This window comes from Poromitra crassiceps (assembly GCF_964638095.1).
Source record: "Poromitra crassiceps genome assembly, chromosome: 8".
NCBI lineage: Eukaryota > Metazoa > Chordata > Actinopteri > Beryciformes > Melamphaidae > Poromitra > Poromitra crassiceps.
In genome coordinates this window covers 37,660,872-37,684,517 of record NC_139629.1, presented here as the reverse complement: position 1 = coordinate 37,684,517, position 23,646 = coordinate 37,660,872, and the positions used below count along the sequence as shown (strand labels likewise).

The following is a 23,646-nucleotide window of genomic DNA, read 5'->3' as shown; positions in this document are numbered from 1 at the left end:
ATGTATAGTCTACCTCTCTGATATATAGTCTACCTCTCTGATATAGTCTACCTCTCTGATGTATAGTCTACCTCTCTGATGAATAGTCTACCTCTCTGATATATAGTCTACCTCTCTGATATAGTCTACCTCTCTGATGTATAGTCTACCTCTCTGATGTAGTCTACCTCTCTGATGTATAGTCTACCTCTCTGATATATAGTCTACCTCTCTGATATATAGTCTACCTCTCGGATGTAGTCTACCTCTCTGATGTAGTCTACCTCTGATGTATAGTCTACCTCTCTGAAGTAGTCTACCTCTCTGATGTATAGTCTACCTCTCTGATACCTCTTTGATGTAGTCTACCTCTCTGAAGTAGTCTACCTCTCTGATGTATAGTCTACCTCTCTGATACCTATTTGATGTAGTCTGCCTCTCTGATGTATAGTCTACCTCTCTGATGTGTAGTCTACCTCTTTGATGTGTAGTCTACCTCTCAGCAGCCTAGTCCGCTGAAGGAGCCGATCCTGTCCATGCGGACGCCGAAGCAGCTCCGCAGTCCGCCCTTCTTGTAGCGGCTCCACGAGCGCTTGGAGGTGCGCATGATGTCTTTGAGCAGACGCACGATGGCGTTCTCTTTCCCCGCCAGCGCTGAGTTAGCCATGTCAGAGGAGTCCCATGGCACCTGCTCCTCACCTCCAGCCAGCACCGCCTTGGTCACATCTCTCCCCTCCACCTCCAGCTCCTCAGACCCAATGTCATACGGTGCCAAGTTACTCTCCTCCTCCAGAAGGCGCTTCAAACTCTGAGGGGAAAAGACATCAAAAACAAAAAACAAAACAAACGTGAAAATGATCAGTAAGACATGCAGTAGCAGTGTGTTACTGTAGCCTAGTGGGAAAATAAAAAACAATGGGTTAATGATAACCAAGATAGATTTTAAGTTACATACTTTATGTTATTTTAAGACTGTTACTTTAATTGAATTACTTTATTATTACAAAGACATTGGCATTCAGGCAAACAACCACAATAAATAATAATAATGATGATAATAATAATAATACCAACAACAATAATAATAATAATAATGATAATAATAATAGTCTACTAATTCATTATTTTATTCCCCTAAAGACCATATTCATATCACTTAGTCTACATCATTTAAATACAGTAGCCTACAATACCTTTAAATTTACATAGATAGAGATTTACATGAGGCAAAAAAAAGTGGATAAAATCTATTGTGCAGAAAGGAGGTAAGCTAGGTAAACTTACCTGTAGATCAGAAACTGGTTTGGCTCCCACGAAGTTAAGCAGTAAAAATACAGACAGACAGTAGAAGGAGAGATTTGAATTCATTTTCTTGTGAATGGCGCGCGAACCTGTCCCCTCCTCTGTGTGGCGCCTGTCTGTGCTGGGCACGCTCGCCAGGTGCTTTTATACACGAGCTGATTCCGTCATGAGCCTGGGAACATTAACCATGGGTGACTAATAACGTTCACGTCACGTGGGAGTCACTCATCACGGCTTGACAGTTAAAAACAAGGACTTGGAAGTGTTCAGGTTCATACGCGTTTGAAGCTGTCATATCCGCAGACTCCAGATCAGCTTTTTCACACTTACTTGACGCACATGAACTTGGTGCGAATATACTTGAGTTTATGTTTTACAGCAAACTGAAAATCCATTAGGCTATGTAGCCTAGGCAGAGTTTGATATTTGCATTGGAGGGGTGGGGGTGTGGGCAAACATACATTGAGGGCAGGTTTTTGAAAAAAAGCCAATGAAATGGCTGCAAACTTCTATCAATCAATCATTTTACTCTCACACTTCATCACACATGAATCCACAGGAGCCTCAGCTTTCCAGTCATACCCAATTTATGCTATTCCAAGACTGTTCAGGGACCCCAGTATGCTGAAATATTCAAATTGAATGGGTGAAATACAAAATTGATATTGCATGCAAAAAAACGGCATGGTTTTTGCCAAAATATGGGATTAGGATAAAGTTCAAGGGAGACTCGTGGGTACCCATGATAGAACCTATTCTCAGTCAGATGTCTTGAGGTCAGAGGTCAAGGGACCCCTTTGAAAATGACCATGCCCGTTTTCCCCTCGCCAGAATTTAGCCTAAATTTGGAGTGTTATTTAGCCCCCTTCCCGACAAGCTAGCATCACAAGGTTGGTGCCAATGGATGCTTTAGGTCTTCTAGTTTATTAATGATAGCAGTATATGTACTCTAGCTCTAAGAACATTTCATAATAGAGACAGTCCGCATGTCTGAGAACGCCCATACAGGCTCTAGGAACGCCCACAATAGACGCTGGGTTAGCCTGGGGGCGGGGTCAGGGTGGGGTAAATTCCCCCATTCTATCCATTCAGCAAAGTTAGAATTTAGCTGATAGCCCAGCCCAGGCAGACACGATCGGGGATTTAACCACCGCAGTAAACGCACATTTGAGCAGACGTCTTGTGTTCTGCTCTAGAACCCCCAAACATGTAGTTTAGAGCAGCAGCACCGTCTTTTGGTGAGTCAGCCCATGAGATATATCGGCGGTTTTACCCCACTCGCGCGCCAGCCGTTTAACATTTTGTGGGCGTTCCCAGACATGCATGATAGCAGTAGATATGTACTCTATCTCTAAAAACACTACAGCCTCTGAAAGACGGTAATGTTGGCTGGAGAGATTAAAGAGGTTAGACTCAGGTTTGTGACATATTTCAGAGCTGCCCTCCCCGCGCGCCTACCCGCAAACTCCGTCAATGCTATGTAGCTGTCGACTGTCTTGGCATTTTTAGAGTTGTTCTCACAAAGGACTTAAAAATGATTGATCTGAAATTCATCTAGGCTATCATTATATGACGACATAGTTCCCCAATAAGATTTTCACAAAGAGTCGACTCTGTGTGGGTGGAAATAATTGGACTGAAAGCTCCACCTGACTTGACATGTGATTAACACTGTGACGCCAAGAGAGCAACTCAATTACAGGTGAACGTGTCAATGGCCTCACAGGTCAGGTAGCAGTGGATCATTCCATGTGGCTTTCGAGTGTTGAGATGACAAAATCATTGAACCAAATAAAGGCCTTCTAGCAATTCTTGTCTGGCCCAGACAGTCAAGGCCCATGTTGTTTACCTGTGCTTTTTGCGTCATTAAAAGTTAGTGTTGTTTATATGTCAAGGCCAATGTTTACCTGTGCTTTTTACGTCATTTGAAGTTAGTGTCGTTTATATTTGCTCAGAAATCGTTGACTAGCTCTTTCTTTAGGAAGTAAAATGTGAGGAGAAACATTCACTGCTGTCGCATGTCACTGCCTTTTGCAGTGGCATTATTTTGACTGGCAAAAAAATGTCTAAAAGCCAGGTGATGTTTAACCGTCCACTCAGCCAATCACAACATAGTGACCAAGATGCTAGTGCAAATAGTGTGGTGAATGAATGGTGAATTGTTAATTGATCTCAATTCAACATGCTTGCCTCTCACATAACATGAATATAAGCGTGCAGAGTGACAGAGCAGTGTGTTGTGTTATGCTCTCTTTCAACAAAAGCTGCTTCAAACTCTAAGGAGATAGAAAACAACATGTGTTGATTCATATTTTGGTATGGCCAAACAAATTTGAATGACTTAATAGTGCATAAAAAAAGATGGATTCACTATTACCTCTTATTTGGTGACCTCACCTGACCATCATAAGGCCAACAACAAGAGTATAAACAACTGTCAATTGTACTGGAATGATGCAATATGTCTACATATCACTACAGACTATACATAATAATTTACATATAGACAGTAGACTATACATCTCAGTCTACATAATAGACAACACATGAGCAGTGATGTGGTGGTAAATATGGTCGGAAAACTTTCTTTCTGTCCTCATATAAGACGCCATCATCTCCACTCACTGTCAAGTCACCACGTTATTATTGGAGACACTTAAAAATCAGATCCAAGAATATAATTCCCACTCTCCACAACCAATTTCTCACTTTGACAATGTGTTAAAGGCACCTCTGTCTCTCACCGCCGGCAAGGCTGCCGGTGTTGCGGGCCTTCTGAACTGCAATATTGCAAGATCTGTGTGTGAAAGCGGCTCTCTGACTCTCTCCTCCCTCTCTCCCAGATCGCCGTTTCAAGTTAAATTGACTTTGCCATTTGTTTTGCATGGATATTGCATACTGTCCATGTGATATTAATGATAAGGATAAAACCAGCAAATTGCCAATGCCATTGTAGTCATGGACACACAAGCACAGTATCGAGCATTATGCCATAACACAACCTATCATTTCAAAGCATTTTTCCAATGGTCACTATGATTCAATATGTGATAAGTGATAAGAGTTCACACTACAGCCTTGGGTATATGGCACTGAATGGAATTTGATTTTGTGCTGATTTAAAATGATGCAGGATTATGCGGTGTGTGATGTTAATATGGTCTGACGTCAGGTGACTTTTAACCTGCTATAGTCCTCTCATTTCAAAATACTATTCCTCAGTTCAGCGAGCTCCATCGTTTAGATGATGAGGCCCTTATGTTCTAATTAAGGCCTTTAATGAGGGGGAACCGCTGTTGCACATTCTTCATCTGAGTGACAGTTAAGTGGTTAAAATATCAGGTGGTCTAACAACCCGCTTGCTGGGTTGTGAAAACCACCAAACCGCATGTTTGAGTTGTTGTAAAGCTTTAGAAATATTTGCACCTATGACCACCCTCTCAAGCTAAATTAATAACGAAACCAAACCGAAATGTAGGTCAAATAGCCTATAGTTACTTGACCAAGAAGAGCCATAAGAGAGTGGGTCACTTTCTGCTTGGGTAGCCGTTATGGCTACATGTGACACATTGAGTAACATCAAGTTAGGACAGCTCCTGTTCTTGGCATTTCTGTGTGTGTATTATATTCTGCCCTGAGGCCTGAGTGAATTTATATACAGATCCTTTCCAAAAAATTTGAATATCATGGAAAAGTTATAATTTTTTTGCATAATTCCTTTCAAAAAGTGAAACTTTCATGGATTATATATTCATTACACACAAAGTGAAATATTTCTAGCCTTTATTTGTTTCATTTTTCATAATTTTGGCCTACAGCTCCAGAAAACCTCCAAAACAGTATTTCAAGAAATTAGAATAGTGTGAAGAAAATCAGCAGTTACTTCTCAGTTATGACTGACTCCAGCCTCAGTCCACTCCCTCTGAATCTCCGCCAAATTTTTTGAATCGTCTTTTCTTGACAATCCGCTGGTCATCCATGGTATTTCCATGATATTATTTTTTTTGGAAAGGATCTGTATATAATATATTCTGCCCTGAGGCCTGAGTCAATTTGCCATGATGGCCCTTGAGTTGAGAAGATGGTGAAATGTCAATTAGTCGCCCTCCACCTGCACGCGATGTGCTCTGCTTCACTGGGTCCAAGGCTAATCGCTCATCATTTACCCCTGGCCCTGTCTTGTTGATGGCAGGGCACTCTGGGGGGGACGGGGTTTGTTGGTGAGAAAGCCTGCATGCAAATAAGCATACAAACAAACACACATTAGAGATGAGCACAAGGCACAAACGCCTGTCAAACAAACATAGAACTAGAGACCATCTTGCAATAGGATCAAACCAGCCATGATGCCAGCCACTTAAAGCGAATGTGGGCCAGATTTAAAGATGCATCTTTCACGGTTTTGACGCTATCACGCTAGCACAGACAGACAGACAGACAGACAGACAGACAGACAGACAGACAGACAGACACACAGACAGAACGACAGACAGACACACAGACAGACACACAGACAGACAGACAGACACACAGACAGACAGACAGACAGACAGACAGACAGACAGACAGACAGACAGACAGACATAAACACCTGGCAATGTACAGTACTTGAAACAGCTTCTATGGTTTCCAGGACCACAGGAGGGGTACGGTGGTGCAGTGGTAAGCACTGTCGCCTCACAGCTCGAAGGTCTTGGGTTCGATTCCCACCTGGGACGCTGTGGGCGCTGGAGTTGTGACCCCCCCATATCCTCAGTGCCCACTGCCCAGGTCGGCTATCTCGTCGAAAGGGCTTTTCTGTGTGGAGTTTGCATGTTCTCCCCGTACCCCCCAGGGGGTTCCTCCGTACATAACCCCCCACTAAAAACATGCAGAAGATCGTCATCCGACCAGTGACGACAACATCTGAAGTTGGTCCAATGATGGTCCAATGAAGGTCCCCGGGCGCTGGAAAGAAATAGCGACCACTGCTCCTGGCCTGCCCCTTGGAGGAAAGGACAAGCCTGGATGGGTCAAATGCAGATTTCACCGGCCACCGTCAGCATGAGTGTGTGTAGTGGCCGCATGCATGTGTTGTAGTGTGTTCGTGTGACAATAAAGACGGGCTGCCGTCTGAAATCGTGTTTTTTTTTTTTTTATCATGTTTTATTTTGCCTTGATAACGCACAGTCACATGGTGACTGGTAATCATCACATGCCGTCTGTGGGGACTGGTAATCACATGCCGTCTGTGGGGACTGGTAATCACATGCCGTCTGTGGGGACTGGTAATCACATGCCGTCTGTGGGGACTGGTAATCACCTGCCGTCTGTGGGGACTGGTAATCACCTGCTGTCTGTGGGGACTGGTAATCACATGCTGTCTGTGGTGACTGGTAATCACATGCTGTCTGTGGTGACTGGTAATCACATGCTGTCTGTGGTGACTGGTAATCACCTGCTGTCTGTGGTGACTGGTAATCACATGCCGTCTGTGGGGACTGGTAATCACCTGCCGTCTGTGGGGACTGGTAATCACCTGCTGTCTGTGGGGACTGGTAATCACATGCTGTCTGTGGTGACTGGTAATCACATGCTGTCTGTGGTGACTGGTAATCACCTGCTGTCTGTGGTGACTGGTAATCACCTGCTGTCTGTGGTGACTGGTAATCACCTGCTGTCTGTGGTGACTGGTAATCACCTGCTGTCTGTGGTGACTGGTAATCACATGCTGTCTGTGGTGACTGGTAATCACCTGCTGTCTGTGGTGACTGGTAATCACATGCTGTCTGTGGTGACTGGTAATCACATGCTGTCTGTGGCGACTGGTCAATAGCAGCTTAATTTGGAAGTGGATGGCTGTTGATTTCACGTTGCAATGTTCACACCCCCTCCTCTCCCCACCTCCACTAGGTGCTGTGCTGTAGCCTGCTTAAAGGAAGTGAAGTTAATCTATTCACATCATAAGTGATATGACATTGATGTAAGTTATATCAAAATAAGGCCCTTTAAAGGAGAAAAAGATTTAAAGAGAGAGAAAACATTACTGGGGGAAAATCTAATTGGCTTTCATTTCAATGGTGGTGGCTGTTCTAGTGATTCCTTACTGGAGATTATAGTTTACCCACCTTTTAATTTATCACCCAGTAATGAGTGCTCAGTTAGCTCAATGTCTGGGTTAGTGTGACTGAAAAGGGCAGCTTCTAGTAATGTTTGACTTGACACAGGCGGTGACGATTCTTACTCCATTTCCCTCTTCTTTCATCACTTGGATCACAAGTTAAACTCTGTAATACGACACACCATTCAGATATGCTAATGCTAACGCTCAAGATAGCAATAACCGCATCATGGCTTATGACACATTTGCTGACACTTCCACCCAAACCTTCATTCGTTGACACTTGGGGACCTATTTCAACACAATGTGCAGCAAATATGTGATGCATGCGGAGAATGTGGCACCTGATAAGCGATGGCACAGTCGGTCATAGATTCTGACATCTCAGACTTCCTGTCAGCACCGCTCCAGCACTTCCTCCCGTGACTAGACTATCTTATCACCAACACATCCTTCCCTGTCTCCCCGAGCACAGCATCATCTTACCTTAACTTAACCTCGACCAAAAGCCTTTGTGTAATTAAATATGTGGAAATTAAACTAATCCTCATTTTGCTGGGACCAAGGACCTCTGCTTTTTTGTGATTGTTTATGTCTTTACTTTCATGTAGTTTTAACCTGCAAAACGTAATAAAAGGCTTGATGAATTCCAGACTGAGTCAAACATGTCATCAAACATTTTAATGTAGGCTAATACACTTCCAATGATGTCATAAAATATTTAGTTTGATATAGTAATATTTTTCTATTTGCTGATGATGTAGTGCACTGGCAGTTACTTTGTTGTAAGGGGTATCAATATCATCTAAAAGGGAGTAAGTGGGCTCTGTGTCTCTTTATTGTCCCACTGATGATGTCACAATGTATATGACATTATCAGTGATGTCATCAGTGATGGTCACTTGAGCAATTGTGATGTCACTGATGATGTCACAATGTCTATGACATCATCAGTGATGTCATAGTGTCCCATAGTGACACGTCATCAGTGAATGATGCCATCAGTGAGTGTGCACTGTGTATGCCAATAGAGCAGGCGAGGCCACACAACGGCCGAGGTGCGTATGCGAGCCCGCACAGCGGCAAGCTGCAGGGCGGGCGGGGCCGCGCAGCGGGCAAGCCTAGGAATCGATTAAAATTACATTACATTACATTACATTGTCAATCAATGCAGACATGTTATTACATTTTGACCAATTATTATAATAGCTATCACTTATTACATTATTAGTCTCAGTGGTCAGACCCAACGTCTTACGTCTGAATCACAAGACAGCATTTCTGGGTTTTGCCGTAGGAATTCCTACGGTAAAATCTGATTGGATGGCCGCCCCACAAGTTGCTTCACGCCGTCTGTGGTTGGTCAATTCATATGTCTGTCACGCATTTTGTTTTGGTCTTAGGAGGCCGTCCTTAACCACTTTTCAAGAGTTGTGCACCAGACTGGCTACTGCCAGACTATGACTTTATTGTTGTTGGTAGAACATTCAATACAGTCGCTTCAGGAGGACTACACAGAAGCAATTGTAAAAGCCAGTTGTCAAAGATCACTGGTTTTGACTCCCTGAGAAATTAAATGCTGCATCTAAATTTCCTTCCTTGCTTGTGTTATTTTCATGTGTGTCCCAATGTTTGGGTTTAAGTGACGTTTCTGACCTCAGTTTGGGGTCACTGACCACACAGGTTCTTGCTTTCCTTCTATTTGGACTCTTCCGCCAGTCCACAGGCGAGCTCATTCTTTCCCACTTTTAGCCGATCATTGACATTCATGCCAAAAATAGCTGTAGAAACTTGACTTTTGTTAACCTGACGGCAGAGATGAGATATTTGAAATGCAGCAGGGCTGGTTATTTCTAGATTGCAGCCAAGTGTATTACTCCATGTAATCATTCATTTTGTGTTGAAAGATCATGCATTTGATGTTGTGTGAGGAATGGAGGAAGATGAGCTCAACTCAAAAGAGGTTTGAGTTGAGCTCATGGAATAGCATTTGGTGTCCATAGAAGAGCTGAGGGAATACATGATGACATGTAGTTCAGATAGCACCTACATGGTGTCTCTTGGTGGTAGCACATCGAGCACATATCCTGTATTTGTGATATTGTGGGTTCGACTCCCACTTATGGACTTTGTTGCATGTCTTCCTCTCTCTCATCTGTTTTGTCTCTCCACACTGAGGTCTAATATGGAGAATGCATCGAGGATTATAAAGCTGTACTAGACAAGACGTTTCTGGAAAAATCCAGCCAACAAAAAGCAATGACGTGATAATACACGTGTACAGCAGAAATCTGCTTTTTCCATATTCCATAAATCCTCTCACATCCCCCCAAATGACCTCGCAACCCAACCCGCCAATTGAAGAACTACTGCTTTAGCCAATCAGAGAAGCAAACACAGTAGTTGTATGCTAACCTGCCTCTCTAACCTTTACCACCATCCTCACTGTGAATTCAGACAGCCAATACATATGTAAAGGTCTCCAACAACTGAGAACAATGTTTTAGTTCGATAGCATAACCCACAGAACTTCCAAAATCATTGTGTTGTTGGAATCTCTTCTTTAGTGTGACCCACACCTTGCTCAGGGGTAAAGTCGCACCAGAATAACCTTCCTGGTCCCATCAGCCCTCCCCCGTCCTGTCCACATCTCTCCCAGGCTCCCACGCCATTACATCATGGCTCCCCTTCCCGCAGGCCGTGGAAACACTCACATGCACATGTTGTAAATGTGACCCCTCTTGTGCCACCTTTACAGAGATAAGGCTATTTTAACTCTCAGGGATGGGGTTGCATATATTTAGCGCATATATTTAGCGTTGGTTAATGCTATTTTTAACATACACTACCAGTCAAAAAGTTTGGACACCGTATTTTTCACATTTTCCACATTTTAGAATGATAGTTAAGATATCATGACTGAAATAACAAAAATGGAATTATGCAGTGACCAGAAAGCGTGAAACAAATCAAATCAATTTTCTATTTGAGCTTCTTCAAAGTAGCCGCCCTTTGCCTTGATGGAAATAGGAAGGAATTTCTAGTTTCTAAATGCTTTTGAGACCAAAATAAAATCCTGTGGGAAACAGTGAATTCTTGTATTTTGTGGAATTTTTAGTATGATGAAATCATCAAGAATATTGGCACAACATGATAACTAGCTGTAGTTTATTTTTTATATATATACTTTATTTGTAGGTTTTATACAATACAAAACAAAATACTAAATTGTGTACAGAAATATTGTGTCAACAATATGCTATTTCAGACAAATGACACACACAAAAATGCCATGTCAAGTATTACAACTCCTAACAGGGTCCTTACACATCGCTCTTGATGTGTAAGGACCTTTAGTGGTAAGAACAGAAAAGAGAAAACAATACATCAGACAATAAAAATAAAAGAAAATCCATCCAGATGATAAGTCCATGCTTAATGGAGTTTATACAGCCCAACAGGAAATAGTTAACTAGGTATTCTAGGTGGAGGAATTGAGATCCCTGATCCATTGAATATGTGAAGGTGGTGTTTCTTGCTTCCACTTCGACTAGCTGCAGTTTCAATCCAAAAGTATTGACATGAATCTTCAAACATCCATATTGGTTGAATCCTACCGTCATGTCGTAGGCTACAGATCAATATGTGCATACAACATAAATCTGACTGCAATGGAGAATATCTTTGTCAGAAACTCCCTTTTTTCAATTACAAAGCACTTCATTTTAAAATGTTACTGCGAAGCAACATAAGGCATTTCACAGTGTATCTCTATGCCTCCAAGACAGCAATCAACACAGATTCAAAGAGCTGCTTATAGTGTCATTAAAACCTCTTTAGCGCCCCCTCCCTCCCACCACTCGCCCCCTGCAATGGCCTGACAGATATCAATGGCGTTACCTCCGGCTACAAGGACCCCCACAGTTGCTAAAGCACCAGCATCAACATAGAGAAAAAAAACAACAACATAAAAAAGCTTTGTCTATGACGTGAATGTCAAAAGTCTTTTCAGTCATTTTTCAAAGGCTTTTTCTGCTGGCAGGAGAGGCCGCTTACTCCCGCTATAAAGGTCAAATGCTATTGTGAGCCCAACAAGTCCCTCGGAAGCCATTTTGAATATCTCCAGGGAGACTCAATGATTGCATGAACAACACTTTCCTTCCGCAGTCCAGCAGCTATGAATAATGAGAGGCTAATTTGAGTTGTACAAAGGATGTACACTAAGGTCATTATACCTCCACCATGGCATTTCTTATTACTCATGTGTGGTCCAGCCTAAATTGACCGTGGACATGGGTTATTGCTGCTCTGTCAACTCCAGGCAATGGATTGTGTTGAGCTAACACTTTGGCGAAGGTTAATCTACACTGCAGATTAAGATAGATTAACTGTAGATTCATTCTACACAGTATAGGGCAGGGATACTCAACTTGCTTTGCCCGGGGGCCACTTTCGTGAAATGATAGGAGGCCAGGGGCCAGTTAATAAACAAACAATATCAATTTTTCTGTAGCGGATTGTAGGTTTTTGGGGTGTCAGCCGGAGTTTAGTCTGACAATGTTGTGCACATCAGGTAGTTAGTTAGGTTAAGTTAGTTAAGTACATACATAAGTGCCTGGGTAGCGAGCAGATGGCGGTATTTGACAATTTAGCTGGAGCTCAGTCCAACTTTATTTCACTTTAGTTTTTTGTGTGAATTAGATTCTAATTCACAATGAAAACTAACATGAGATTATTAGAAAATGGTTGGGGGCCCACTCTGCACCCTGTTGCGGGCCGCATCTGGTCCCCGGGCCGCAAGTTGAGTATCACTGGTATAGGGGGTCTCTTAAGAGACAGGGGTGATGCAAAAGTACAAGAGTCAGATATCAACTGAGGTGAAGACCATGCAGAGGTCTATACACCAGTGGTTCTCAATGTGGGGCCCGGGGACCACCAGGGGTTCTTGAGGGGGCACCAAGGGGTCCCCAGAAGAATGACAAATTATTACACTTCAGCATTATTTAATTTACATGACGTGAACACAATCAGAGAATGTAGATTAGAAGAATGAAGAATACCATTCTTAGGTTTTGGTCCAAGAGACAAAATCTCATCATCTGTGGCTCTAATGTGGACTAAATTAGATGTTCTTGATATGAAAAAGCTTGAATCACTGCTAAAAACCAACAGCAAGATTTTAAAGTGAATTATATTATATTTTGACAGGAAGCCAGTGAAGAACGCCCACAGAGAACTGCCATAGAGCTTCTGTATTTTGAATCAGCTAAATCCATGAAAGGCCTTTACAATACAGAGTTCTTATAGTCCAGACTATAAGAAATAAAACCTTTTCCAGGTTGCCAAATTAAATAAATGTATTTAATTTAATTTTTTTGTGTGATTTTTAGCTGTGCTCAGTCTCCCATTGTCCACCATGTCCTATGTAAAGCAGAACAAGTGTCACAAGTTATTTTGGTATCATATATTACATGTTAATTTGACCAATCTCTGACACATCATCTGCCAGAGTTAGTCTCACGTAGTCAGACCCACCGTCGACGTCATCAAGCTTCCAGCGACGGCTGGCACTGCGAGACTAATACAGGCTTACCATTTAGCTTTAGAGCTGCCATAAGTTCTCATTTGGTGTGTGTGTGTTTGTGTGTGAGAGAGAGAGAGAGAGCATGGACCCTAACATCGACTGTCAATCCTGTTACAGTAACAGGGACCCTGTTACTGTAATGCAAATCCTGTTTAAAATAATGGACTTCACAGATTATATGACTTTCAGGAAGGGACATAATTTACATGGCAAAACAACCGTGCCGAGAAAAGTATTCTGTCTGTTTAAGGAGGGTTCTGATTTAACAGAAGCCTGAACGACAAGTCAAGAGAAGCGTTATGTTGAGAACAGAGTGGAGTGACTCTGGATTGAAACTCGAGAATAGGGGAAGAGGGAGTGAATGGGTGCATGATATTGAGAGGGTGGCTTGAGGTGTCAGGGTGACATGCTAGTGAGTGTGAGACACATTAACTTCAGGAGCTTGTCACATTAAAATTGATTAACCATCAGTCATTATAACAGTAATTATAACAGGTGGAAATAGCATGTCACAATTTCCCCTCGGGGATCATTGAAGTTTTTCTGATTCTGAATTGTATCAACTTCTGAGGTAACTGACTGACTCATGTCTTGTATTGCAGCGGACTGTTTGCACTAATTTATCATTGGTAACAGATTATCCAGAATTAAATATACAAGCATTTTATGGAGGCTAGTTTGACAATGTAAATAATCCCACATTTCACTAATGCCATATGATAGTATAGGGATCAGGTTTTCATCACTACACACATCTACTCATTTGTGATGCACTCTGTCAATCAGGTCATCGTTCAATTACCGAGCAGGTTAAAGGTGGAGTCTTGTGCTTATTGGCTGGCTTTAATTGTGGTAAATAACAGCATGGCATTCAAAATGGCCAGGTTGCATGACAAGAGCCATTCATAAATATCACCTGTGTTACGTCATCAGGGTTATCAGGCCAGTTACAGCGTGGGCGGGTTTTTGGGCGAGGACATTTCTAATTATCTAATAATCACCCAGAGCACTGTCACTGTTCATACTTATACCTGCACAAGCTAATGCACTATAATTCCTATGTAACCCACCCATGAATGTATGAAGGTGCAGAAAACAGAATGTAAATTCAGTTGTCTGCTGGAAACAAATTTCATCACTTTCAATCAGTCATTGACACAAACACAAGATCTCAAGTCAAGGCTTTAGAAACCTTTTCAAGTCATCAAAGTACAAGTCAAAGTCAAGCCCCAAGAAATTAAGTCTAGTCTAGTCTTCTCTTTATGCAACAAGACAACTCATTAAAACTGGGACTCAAGTCTAACTCGGGTTCGTCATGTGACTCGAGTGTCGAGTCCTTACCTCTGCCTCCACCTAGTATTCTGGCCCAGAACGCACACTCACACTCACTGACAAGAGGTCCTCTGGTGGTCACAGGTCATCGGTGCAGTATTAAAGCACCACCTGTATGAAATGCCAGGTGATCCACACACCTTAAAACCATTCAGTGATGGCTGGTCAATATGTGACACAATGCCGTTAATGCCTTTTTAATTACTTTGATCAGAAAATAATTAATTTTTACATTAATCACTTCTATAAGATATCAATTTTATTATTCAAGTAGAAAAAAATAGGACATCAGGATGCAAAACATGGACACATTTTTAAAACGGTAAAGTAAATAAAAATAGTATACAGTGTTAGTACAATATACTAGGTCCACCCTTACACACAGCCACACTCACTTGTCAATCACATCAACATTTACTGATCAGTTAGGCACTTAGGAAAGAGATTTACATTTGCCAGAATATTTTAATTATATTTTAATTCTGGCTTTGATGAATGTAGCTGATAGCCTTAATTCTTTACAATGCATATTTGTGATAATTGTAGCTCTAGTCTATTGTCCTTCATAGACTTAAAGCAGATCAGACCAATGTTTATGTTTTATCAATAGTGCGCTGCTTCTTCTGATCAGGTTCAATGGAAGATTAGAATAAAATGAAATAGCACTGATACATTTGGTTCAATCATGGTGGCAGGAATTTAAGCAGGTGAGATTTAAATATAAAAAGAGAAAATTATTTTCATCCTAAATTATCAGTTTATGACAGAATGACCTAAATAGGGGAGTCGTGTTTCATTTCAGCGTGATTTTAAAGCACAATCCTAATATTCTCTGACATGAACAGCAGTGTTTCTAGTTTTAATTCTACCCTTCTGATGTTTATTAGATACCAGTGTGAAAGAGCAAGTGGTGGGCTGGTACATACTGTAAGAGGGTCCCTTCAGACAGGTGAGGCGGGGCTGGGTGTGTTAGTACGTACTAAGAGGGGTCCCTTCAGACAGGTGAGGGGGGGCTGGTACGTACTGTAAGAGGGTCCCTTCAGACAGGTGAGGGGGGGCTGGTACGTACTGGAGGGGTCCCTTCAGACAGGTGAGGGGAGGCTGGGTGGGCTGGTATGTACTGGAGGGGTCCCTTCAGACAGGTGAGGGGGGGCTGGTACGTACTGTAAGATGGTCCCTTGAGACAGGTGAGGCAGGGCTTGGTGGGGGCTGGTACGTACAGAGGGTCCCTTCAGACAGGTGAGGTGACACTAGGTAAAGTGGGGCCCTTTCATTTCAGGCAGTGCCCCTATAAATAAAAAAGCTATGTAATGGCTGCCATGTTTAGATTTTTTTAGGGTTATTGTTCTTTGCAGAATTCTTTTACATCACAAGATAGAAACCAATGTTAAGAGTCTCTCATGGATAAAGGTGCAGGAGGCCCCCACTACAATAATAAACCAGATCATTGAACACCACCTGCTGGTTGTAGAACAGACTTGCAGACAATATGGAGGGTAGTTATGCCGTGTTATTGCATTTATTTAGCATGTACATTTGTTAGAAATGATTGCTGCTTTGCCAGCTCATGACTTCAAAGTAAAGAAAAAAGTAAATAATCTGATAAAAAGTAGAAAATGTACAGTATATATAACAGTATATAACAGTTTTTTTAACAATACACGACAAAACAAAAAAGCTCAAACACAGGAAAATTAGGAAAAAAACACATGCGTGTATTTTCGACACTCAATATTGCAACATGGGTGCTACCAGCCGCACAAGGGGCTTATGTGCTTTTCTTTTTTTCCTTCTCAGACAAAAAACAAAACACACACACACACACTCCAACACTACAGCTTGGTGAGGGTGCTTGTAAGCAAAAACAAAGAATGGAAGAAAAAAAAAATGTATATGCATGGGACCAGCTGGGAGAATCACCTGTCGCCCCTATTTGTTTATTTTTTTAATTTTTCAGTGTTTTACCAAAACCCAAACCCCTACAGCTACATTGAGCACTTATCAAACAAGCTGTGTCGCACTCTCGGGCCCGGTCGTGCCCCTAACCATTGGTCAGTGAGGGCGAGCCGTGGCTGTGGATGCCCTGCTCAGCTGTCTGATACCGCTTTCAGGCAGACACGGTTCTGGTTCTGGCTCCGTTCTGGAGTCTCAGAACCTTGGTGCTTTCTGGCGAACCAGCCCGTGTTCACACCAGTTTAAGCGGAACCAAAGTGGTAGTTATTCGGTAGGCCTTCAGTTTTTTAAGTTTATTAATTATTTGGTCTGGCGTTCGAGTGAACCCAGCCTTGGCCATCTCTTCCGCAAGTTCGGCATATGACTTTCTCTTTCTTGTACTGCTTTCTAGCTTTTCTTGAGGTAGAGGGTAGATGCCCAAATCGCCACTAAACATTTGGTTTCCTCAGGAGACCACTGCAAATTATTTTTCTCCATGTTGTCACTGCCTTCTTCTCCTTCCTGCTCGTTTTCCCAGCCTAGAATGAGACACGCCCACTGATGATGTCACGGTTCCCAAGGAAAAAACAACTATTTTTTGGTTCCGCTGAGAACCAACTTTTCAGGTTGACCTTTGACCACCAAAATCTAATCAGATCATCCTTGTGACTAAGTCGATGTTTGAGGCAAATTTGATGAAATTCCGTCAAGGCGTTCCTCAGATATCGCGTTAATGAACATCGGACGGACGGACGGACGGACAGACAGACAACCCGGATCCATAATGCCTCCGGCGGAGGCATAAAAACATTGGAAGTAGCCTATTTGGAACATTGAAAGCGCATGTCGCACCACATGTCAGCCTGAACGTCAAAGAGAGGGGGAAATATGATGGTGAGATCTTTCTCCACATGTAGCCTAGATCAAGATATAGCTATGAGTTTATTGCGACCTCTTGCGACGTGCCTGCCATCAGAGACATTAATGGTAAATGGCCTGCATTTATATAGCGCTTTTATCCAAAGCGCTTTACAATCAGTAGGTAGTCTACATTCACCCATTCATACACCGATGGCGGCAGGCTGCCACGCAGGGTGCCTACACACCATCGGGAGCAAGCAGGGTTAAGTGTCTTGCCCAAGGACACAACGACAGCAGCTGGGAGGGAGCGGGGATCGAGCCGCCAACCCTTGCGTCATTGGCCGACCCGCTCTACCTCCTGAGCTAAAGCCGCCCCCAATTAACATTAACCACGGGCCCAAGTTCGGTGCAGTTGGTCACAACCGAACGGGTATACAGTATATCGAATAGGGTCGTAGATCGAATATACCTGTGATTTTGCGTGAGCTAAGCACCAGTGAGCCATGAGTAAAGCCAAGTCAAAATGCATCTAGCGGTTTGCATAGCCCTCCTCAGTCTCTTCCACTGGCAACTACTGTATGTAGAAAAGAAAAGAAATTATATGTATATGACATTGAAGTTATTCACAAAATATTAACTCTACACAGGCAGCATCTCATATGTTACAGTGAAGATAAAGATGAACATTAATATTTATAGGTAAAAGCTTTTCCACAGCATTTAGAGGAAATATATTAGTGAGACATACCTTATCAGGTGTCACTTGTCTGCATGAAGACCTTTCATAACCTGGTGTTATAAACAGTTAGTGAGCTTTATATTACTTTGCTGAGTTCAATGAAGGAAAATAATGTAGGTGAAAAATGGAAGCAGAAATAAGTAACGTTTTATTAAATGTTATGTACAGGTTTCCCACACCTTCTTAAACATCAAATTCAAGGACTTTCCACAAATTCAAGGACCCCACATGGTATAGTTTGGGATCTGGATTAAGGTTATTTGCTGTTACAATACTGAGAATTTTTATAATGAGAATTAGCAGCTTTACAGAAGCTCACAGACTACGATTAAAAAGAGAGAGGCTTGAATGTGAACACTTCTCAACTGCGCTGTGTACGTAAAAATTTTTTTTAATTCAATTTGCATTCTTGCACAAAATATATAAATTCAAGCATAAGAAGATATTAGACAAATTAGTAGTGATGCAGAGCAGGCACTAACCTTTGATAACAAGCCCAAAAATGATGACTAGTGATATGAACACTGACACTGCCGATATTAAACCGGAACGTTTTCTTGATGGAGCAGAATTTCTACAGACAACATCTTTACTTGGGCTTCCCTCAGTCTTTACTTGTGCTTCTGAACACCTGTTGGACAAGCAAAGTGACAAGATTGTTTTAGTACTTTGTTCTGTTTGAAACAGGGACTCTATAGAAAAGTCTTAATAAATTAAAAATGTCATCAGAAATGGGTAATGTCACATTTAAAATATGAGCTTTAAACATTTATTGGCACTCAGATACTCAAAAGGAGACTAGTGTTTCTCCAGAAACAGAAACTGATGCTTCTTAAGCCCGCCTCCAAGTGTTTCTCCAGAAACAGAAACGGATGCTTTTCTCTGAAAATCTTGCCTGAGGGAGCCACACTTCACTGCTGGCTACAACACTAATGCCATCCTCTTCTTCGTAGCTTATACATGTAAGTACATCTGTAAGTTGCATTGCTTATTAACATAAAAGTGACATAGATGCATGATTATTTGTTTGAGAATATATGGTGTTTTGCATGTTTAGTTAATAATGCTTTGTCCAAGTTAGCAATGGTTGTGAATGGGGTTTTAGCTAACTGTGCTTTGTCTACATCAGCAATTGTTGAGTTTATGGTTTGTTTTACAAATCAGATGGTTTGATAAGTGACATTTAAAGAAATGGTCATTAGATTTACAGACTTACACTGTATTCAGCATACCGTAACAAGACTTAGTATGTTTTTTGTAATGTGGTGATGCAAAATGTCATCTAGCACTTGGGGTCAGCTCGCCATTCCGAAGTGTCGGCATTCCGATCATTGACTTCTATGCTTTCGGAGAGGCGGCCCTTTTTATCTCCAAAAAATGTTTCGCCGAGAGGTTAGGTTCTGGGGGAGGTTAGGCTTAGGCGTGGGGGGTGGGAGAGGTTAGGTTTAGGGTTAGGGTCTGGGGGAGGGTTCTTTCGCAATGGCGAGACAGATCTCAAATTTGTCGGAATGCCGGTATTTCGGAGTGCCGACATTTCGGAATGCCGAGGTGTCCCCCTAGCACTTAAGCCAAGCTTTGTGTGATATTGCATACTGATGCAATATTTTCATTTGTATACCCCTGTTCTTTTGTTCACAGTTTTACACTTACTCCTGATTAAACAGCCAAATTCAACACATCGGTCTGTTCCTTGGAGCTTGATTGGGAGAGTGTTTAGCTGTCTGTATAGCCGAGTATACGTTCATGGGGACAACACTTAGCGAGGACAGAACAAAGGTAATTCCTTCATAAATAAATAACGACCTACATTGTCCAGGCAGTGCAGTTCACTCCATACTGTGAATAATAGCCTGGCTGACAGACTTCACACTGTGTATCAGTCGTCTTGGTTCCTAAGAGAAAGAAATGACAGACAAGTGTATCATGCAAGGACCCAAACACCCAGAACTAGGGATGCACCATATTGGATTTCTTTTGGCAGATTGCAATACTGATATATGCACACATTTCCCCCACCTAATTTCAGAGAACATCAAGTCTCTCCTGCAGTGAAATTAACACATTATTATGCCTACTCTGTGATGACCACTGGCAGATGCAGACACAAATACAATGCTTTTCAAAATGGACACATTCACTTGGCAAAATAAGAAAACTACTTCAACTTAGGTTATTTAAAACATGCATTTTCTATTTTATTTTATGGAACATTTTATTGGCCATATCAGCAGAAATGGTTGTTATCGGGTCGATGCCAATAATTCATTTTAAAGTCTTTATCGGCCGATACCATCGTGCACCCTATCCAGAACCATTTCAAGCAGCATTAAAGCATTGATCAGACTGGTAAATCACTGTGTTGATCACAAATGTCTTAACTGTCACAATGGTCTAATGTTGGCTGTTCTTACCAGGTGCTTTGATCCTCTGACTAGGTGCACAGTGTGCGGAATGTTTCTTTGCAAAACTGCACTGTGAATCATCTGAGAAGCTTTCACAGAAATATCCATCTAAAATACCACACACTGTCTGGCGTATGCGTGTGCACTCCTGTTGGGTAAACAGACCTTGCCCTGAAAAACACAAACAATTTAAATGTCAGGACAGAAAGAATGCGTTATACTGTCACATTAACTGAGCTGATCAAAATGCAACTGAACATGGATGTTGTTAAGTAGTGAGACAATTGGAGGATAGCAAGGTTTCACAGGGTTCCCACAACTCCTTAAACATCAAATTCAGGTTTGAGACACGGATCAAGGTGAATTACTGTTACAACACGAGAGAGGCTTGAATGTGTCAACACTTCTCAACTGTGCTGTGTTAGTGATGGCAGACTATGTGCTATTTTTTACAGGAAAACAATATATTATTTAAGTTTAAATATATAAATTCAAACACTTTCAATGACCCATGTCTATTTTCAAAAACTTTCAACGCCTTGATTTTTTCCTCAAATTCACAAACTTTCAAATATTTTCCGGTGGGAACCCTGGTTTCATTGATGTCAAAAACGAGTCTTCTTATTAAGATACCTGAATTGCAGGGAGTACAGGTGAAGCATTTTGTGAGGCCGTTTGGCGTGTCCACGTAGGAGCCTGGCTTACATGGAACACAGCCTGTACTGGAGTCCAGTGTACAGTCTTTTCGCACAACGGTACCTGTTGAAGACAACATCAAATGAGCATCCAGATTATCCACGACTTTACTAATTCAAGGCACTTCATTTAAATCTCAAAACATGTGGACGCTCTTGCCGTTAGCTATGCTGCGTTCCAGACCTCCTCATAAGCTCCTAATTCTGAGTTTAGAATACATGCTTTTGGTTGGATAAGATAACAACCAAGTGGACCCTGCAATGAATGAGTTTTTTGGGGGGGGTCACTGCAGCAGAATAGAAAATGTGCATCAGCTATATTGATGTTTTTTTTTTTTATATATACTGGAAGAAAAAGTGCAGTGATCCCAAAGTCATTGTAAGCTGACCTAATAGCTCATGCTTCAAGATTAATGCCCACTCACAATGCAGTGTTATTATGTTCAAGATGCATCCCCAAGCTCCAAACCTACTCCTCCTTTTCACCACAACCTGGAAATGGATGTGTGCTGTCCTTACTGCTTTACGTTTCCTACATTAGAGATCAGAGAAGCTGCTCCTGAGTCTCCTTCGGTGGTCAGACTATGACATCACTGACAAAACAAGAGATTGTACAAGAGATGTAGGAGGACATACCTATAATGTCCTACATATGGTGACGCAAGGTTAGTGGAGGGTAGTCTCAACGCCAGACCCATGAGTTATTCACGCTGATACACTACGTTATGCTGAGCGCAGCGATTCAATGTAATATTTGAGTCTGGGGAGAGACTAGTGGAGGTAAACCCATACCTCCACTACGCCCCTGGGTGGCAGATGCTGATTAAACTGCATGCTGTGCATGTGCTGGCAATGTGTCCCTTATTTTTGAAAATATCATTACCAAACCGGAGACTGCATTCATGACAACAGACCACAGTAAGTTTCAATACGGAAGCTCCGCTCATATTTGTGTTCATGCTGCACCCACTCTGAATGCTGAATTTCATATTGTTCTAATCAGAGTGAAACATTGATGACAAACACACACACACACACATTACATAATTGAGACACTCTTTTTGCGTTAAAACGTTAACAAACGTCTTTATAATAATTCTGTGATTACCATTAACGATACAAGTCACCATTTTTGATGTGGCTATGACGTCAACTCGGACAAAGCGGAGCTCTCGATTTCCGAGCTGTATTCAGACAGGTGTCACTTTTTACAGGTCGGAATCATTTTTTCCCGGTGGTCCGAGTTGTCTTGAACGGGGTAACCCGAAACGTCACCCCTTCAAATTGGTAGAGGCGAGGCCGCTCTCAACCACAATGGGGAATTGGCGCTCTGTGTGGGTTTTTAGCTCGTTGTGTTGCTACCTTCTTGGCACATCGGGCAGCACTGTCCAGCAGTCGTGGTGTATTCCTCAGGTCGACAGGACAGTGCAAGGACTGCGAAGACTGCGGCAGATCCTAACGTTACCAGAACAAGGAAGGCGTGATGTTATTGTTGACAGTTAGCAGTTAGCTAGTTAGCTTGTAGCCTGCTGCCTGCAACAGCCAGTCGCACAAACTTACCGAAGACGACAAATACGTGATACAGCATACTACATAACTGATTCAAACCATTTTGTGAAACAAATTGTTGACTTTTTTCTTCTTTCTTCTTTTTTTTTTAAACTTTATATGCTAACCTAGCAGCTGCAGCCTATATTTACATATTAAGACCAGATTGCGAAATCGTGATCTTCAGCTTGCGTCATCTTGTAGTTCTCAAATGGACCCCCAGGGATCCGTGGCACTTTGCCAGGGGTTCCGGAAAATAAAATAAAAATCTGTGCAAAAGCTTCATAGTTAAACGGAAATATTTTATGCTTTAAATCTAAAATGGTTAATGGATTACATTCTAATCTAACAACCCTATCAATTTATTTAAAAGTCAAGAATGTTACTGTGGAAACAATTAAACTTAGCCCAAAATCACAAATCAGAATGAGTCCCCGGTATATTTTCTATCTTGTAGGGGTCCTTGGCTGAAAAACATTTGAGAACCTCTGTTCTATTCTGTTGGCATCCAGACCATGGATGTATTAAAAGAATACCAGACCAGCTTATTGTTGCATTACCGCCACCTTCTGTTCCGAAGTGTGGATACCAGTAGCCTATATATATTTTACCCTTGGATCAACCTTGGATACAAGTTTTACCAATTAAATCTTCACGGAAGAACATGGTTCTCTATGTGTATTATTCATTTTTTCTTATACAGATCCTTTCCCAAAAATTAGAACATCATGGAAAAGTTAGTTTTTTTCCATAATTCCTTTCAAAAAGTGAAACTTTCATAGATTATAGATTCATTACACACAAATTGAAATATTTCTAGCCTTTATTTGTTTCATTTTTCATAATTTTGGCAGATCCAGAAAACCCCCCAAAACAGTATTTCAAGAAATTAGAATAGTGTGAAGAAAATCAGCAGTTAGGCTACTTCTGTTTTTTTAAAATATATTTTATCCCATTTTTATCCACCATTAGTGCTAATTTTAATTTATTTATCCTGGTTGCTGCTCCACCCTCTGCCAATCTGGGGAGAGCCGAAACTGGCTCCATGCTTCCTCCGAGACATGGGCAGTAGCCAGCCGCTTCTTTTCACCTGACAGGGGGAAGTTACTTCTCAGTTATGACTGACCTCAGTCCACTCCCTCTGAATCTCCGCCAAATTTTTGCATCGTCTT

The 23,646-nt window shown here is 41.8% G+C and overlaps 2 protein-coding genes across 2 annotated transcripts; both read right to left on the bottom strand.

Annotated features, from left to right (window-relative positions):
- Positions 1-478: 478 nt before the first annotated feature.
- On the bottom strand, positions 479-1,347 carry nppal (natriuretic peptide A-like; the record flags this gene model as incomplete). The annotated part of the gene is made up of 2 exons (XM_083641375.1): positions 479-787; positions 1,264-1,347. 2 exons carry the CDS (start codon positions 1,345-1,347, stop codon positions 479-481), a joined length of 393 nt encoding a protein of 130 aa, XP_083497501.1.
- A 14,461-nt stretch (positions 1,348-15,808) lies between these two features.
- On the bottom strand, positions 15,809-22,661 carry LOC310781360 (tumor necrosis factor receptor superfamily member 14-like). Its single transcript, XM_083641972.1, has 8 exons — positions 22,487-22,661; positions 22,289-22,381; positions 20,865-20,990; positions 20,241-20,402; positions 19,637-19,721; positions 18,312-18,460; positions 17,839-17,879; positions 15,809-17,664 (listed from the first exon to the last, which is right to left on the bottom strand). The coding sequence occupies exons 1-8, from the start codon at positions 22,512-22,514 to the stop codon at positions 17,662-17,664; spliced, it is 687 nt and encodes a 228-aa protein (XP_083498098.1). The 5' UTR covers positions 22,515-22,661; the 3' UTR covers positions 15,809-17,661.
- Positions 22,662-23,646: the final 985 nt, after the last annotated feature.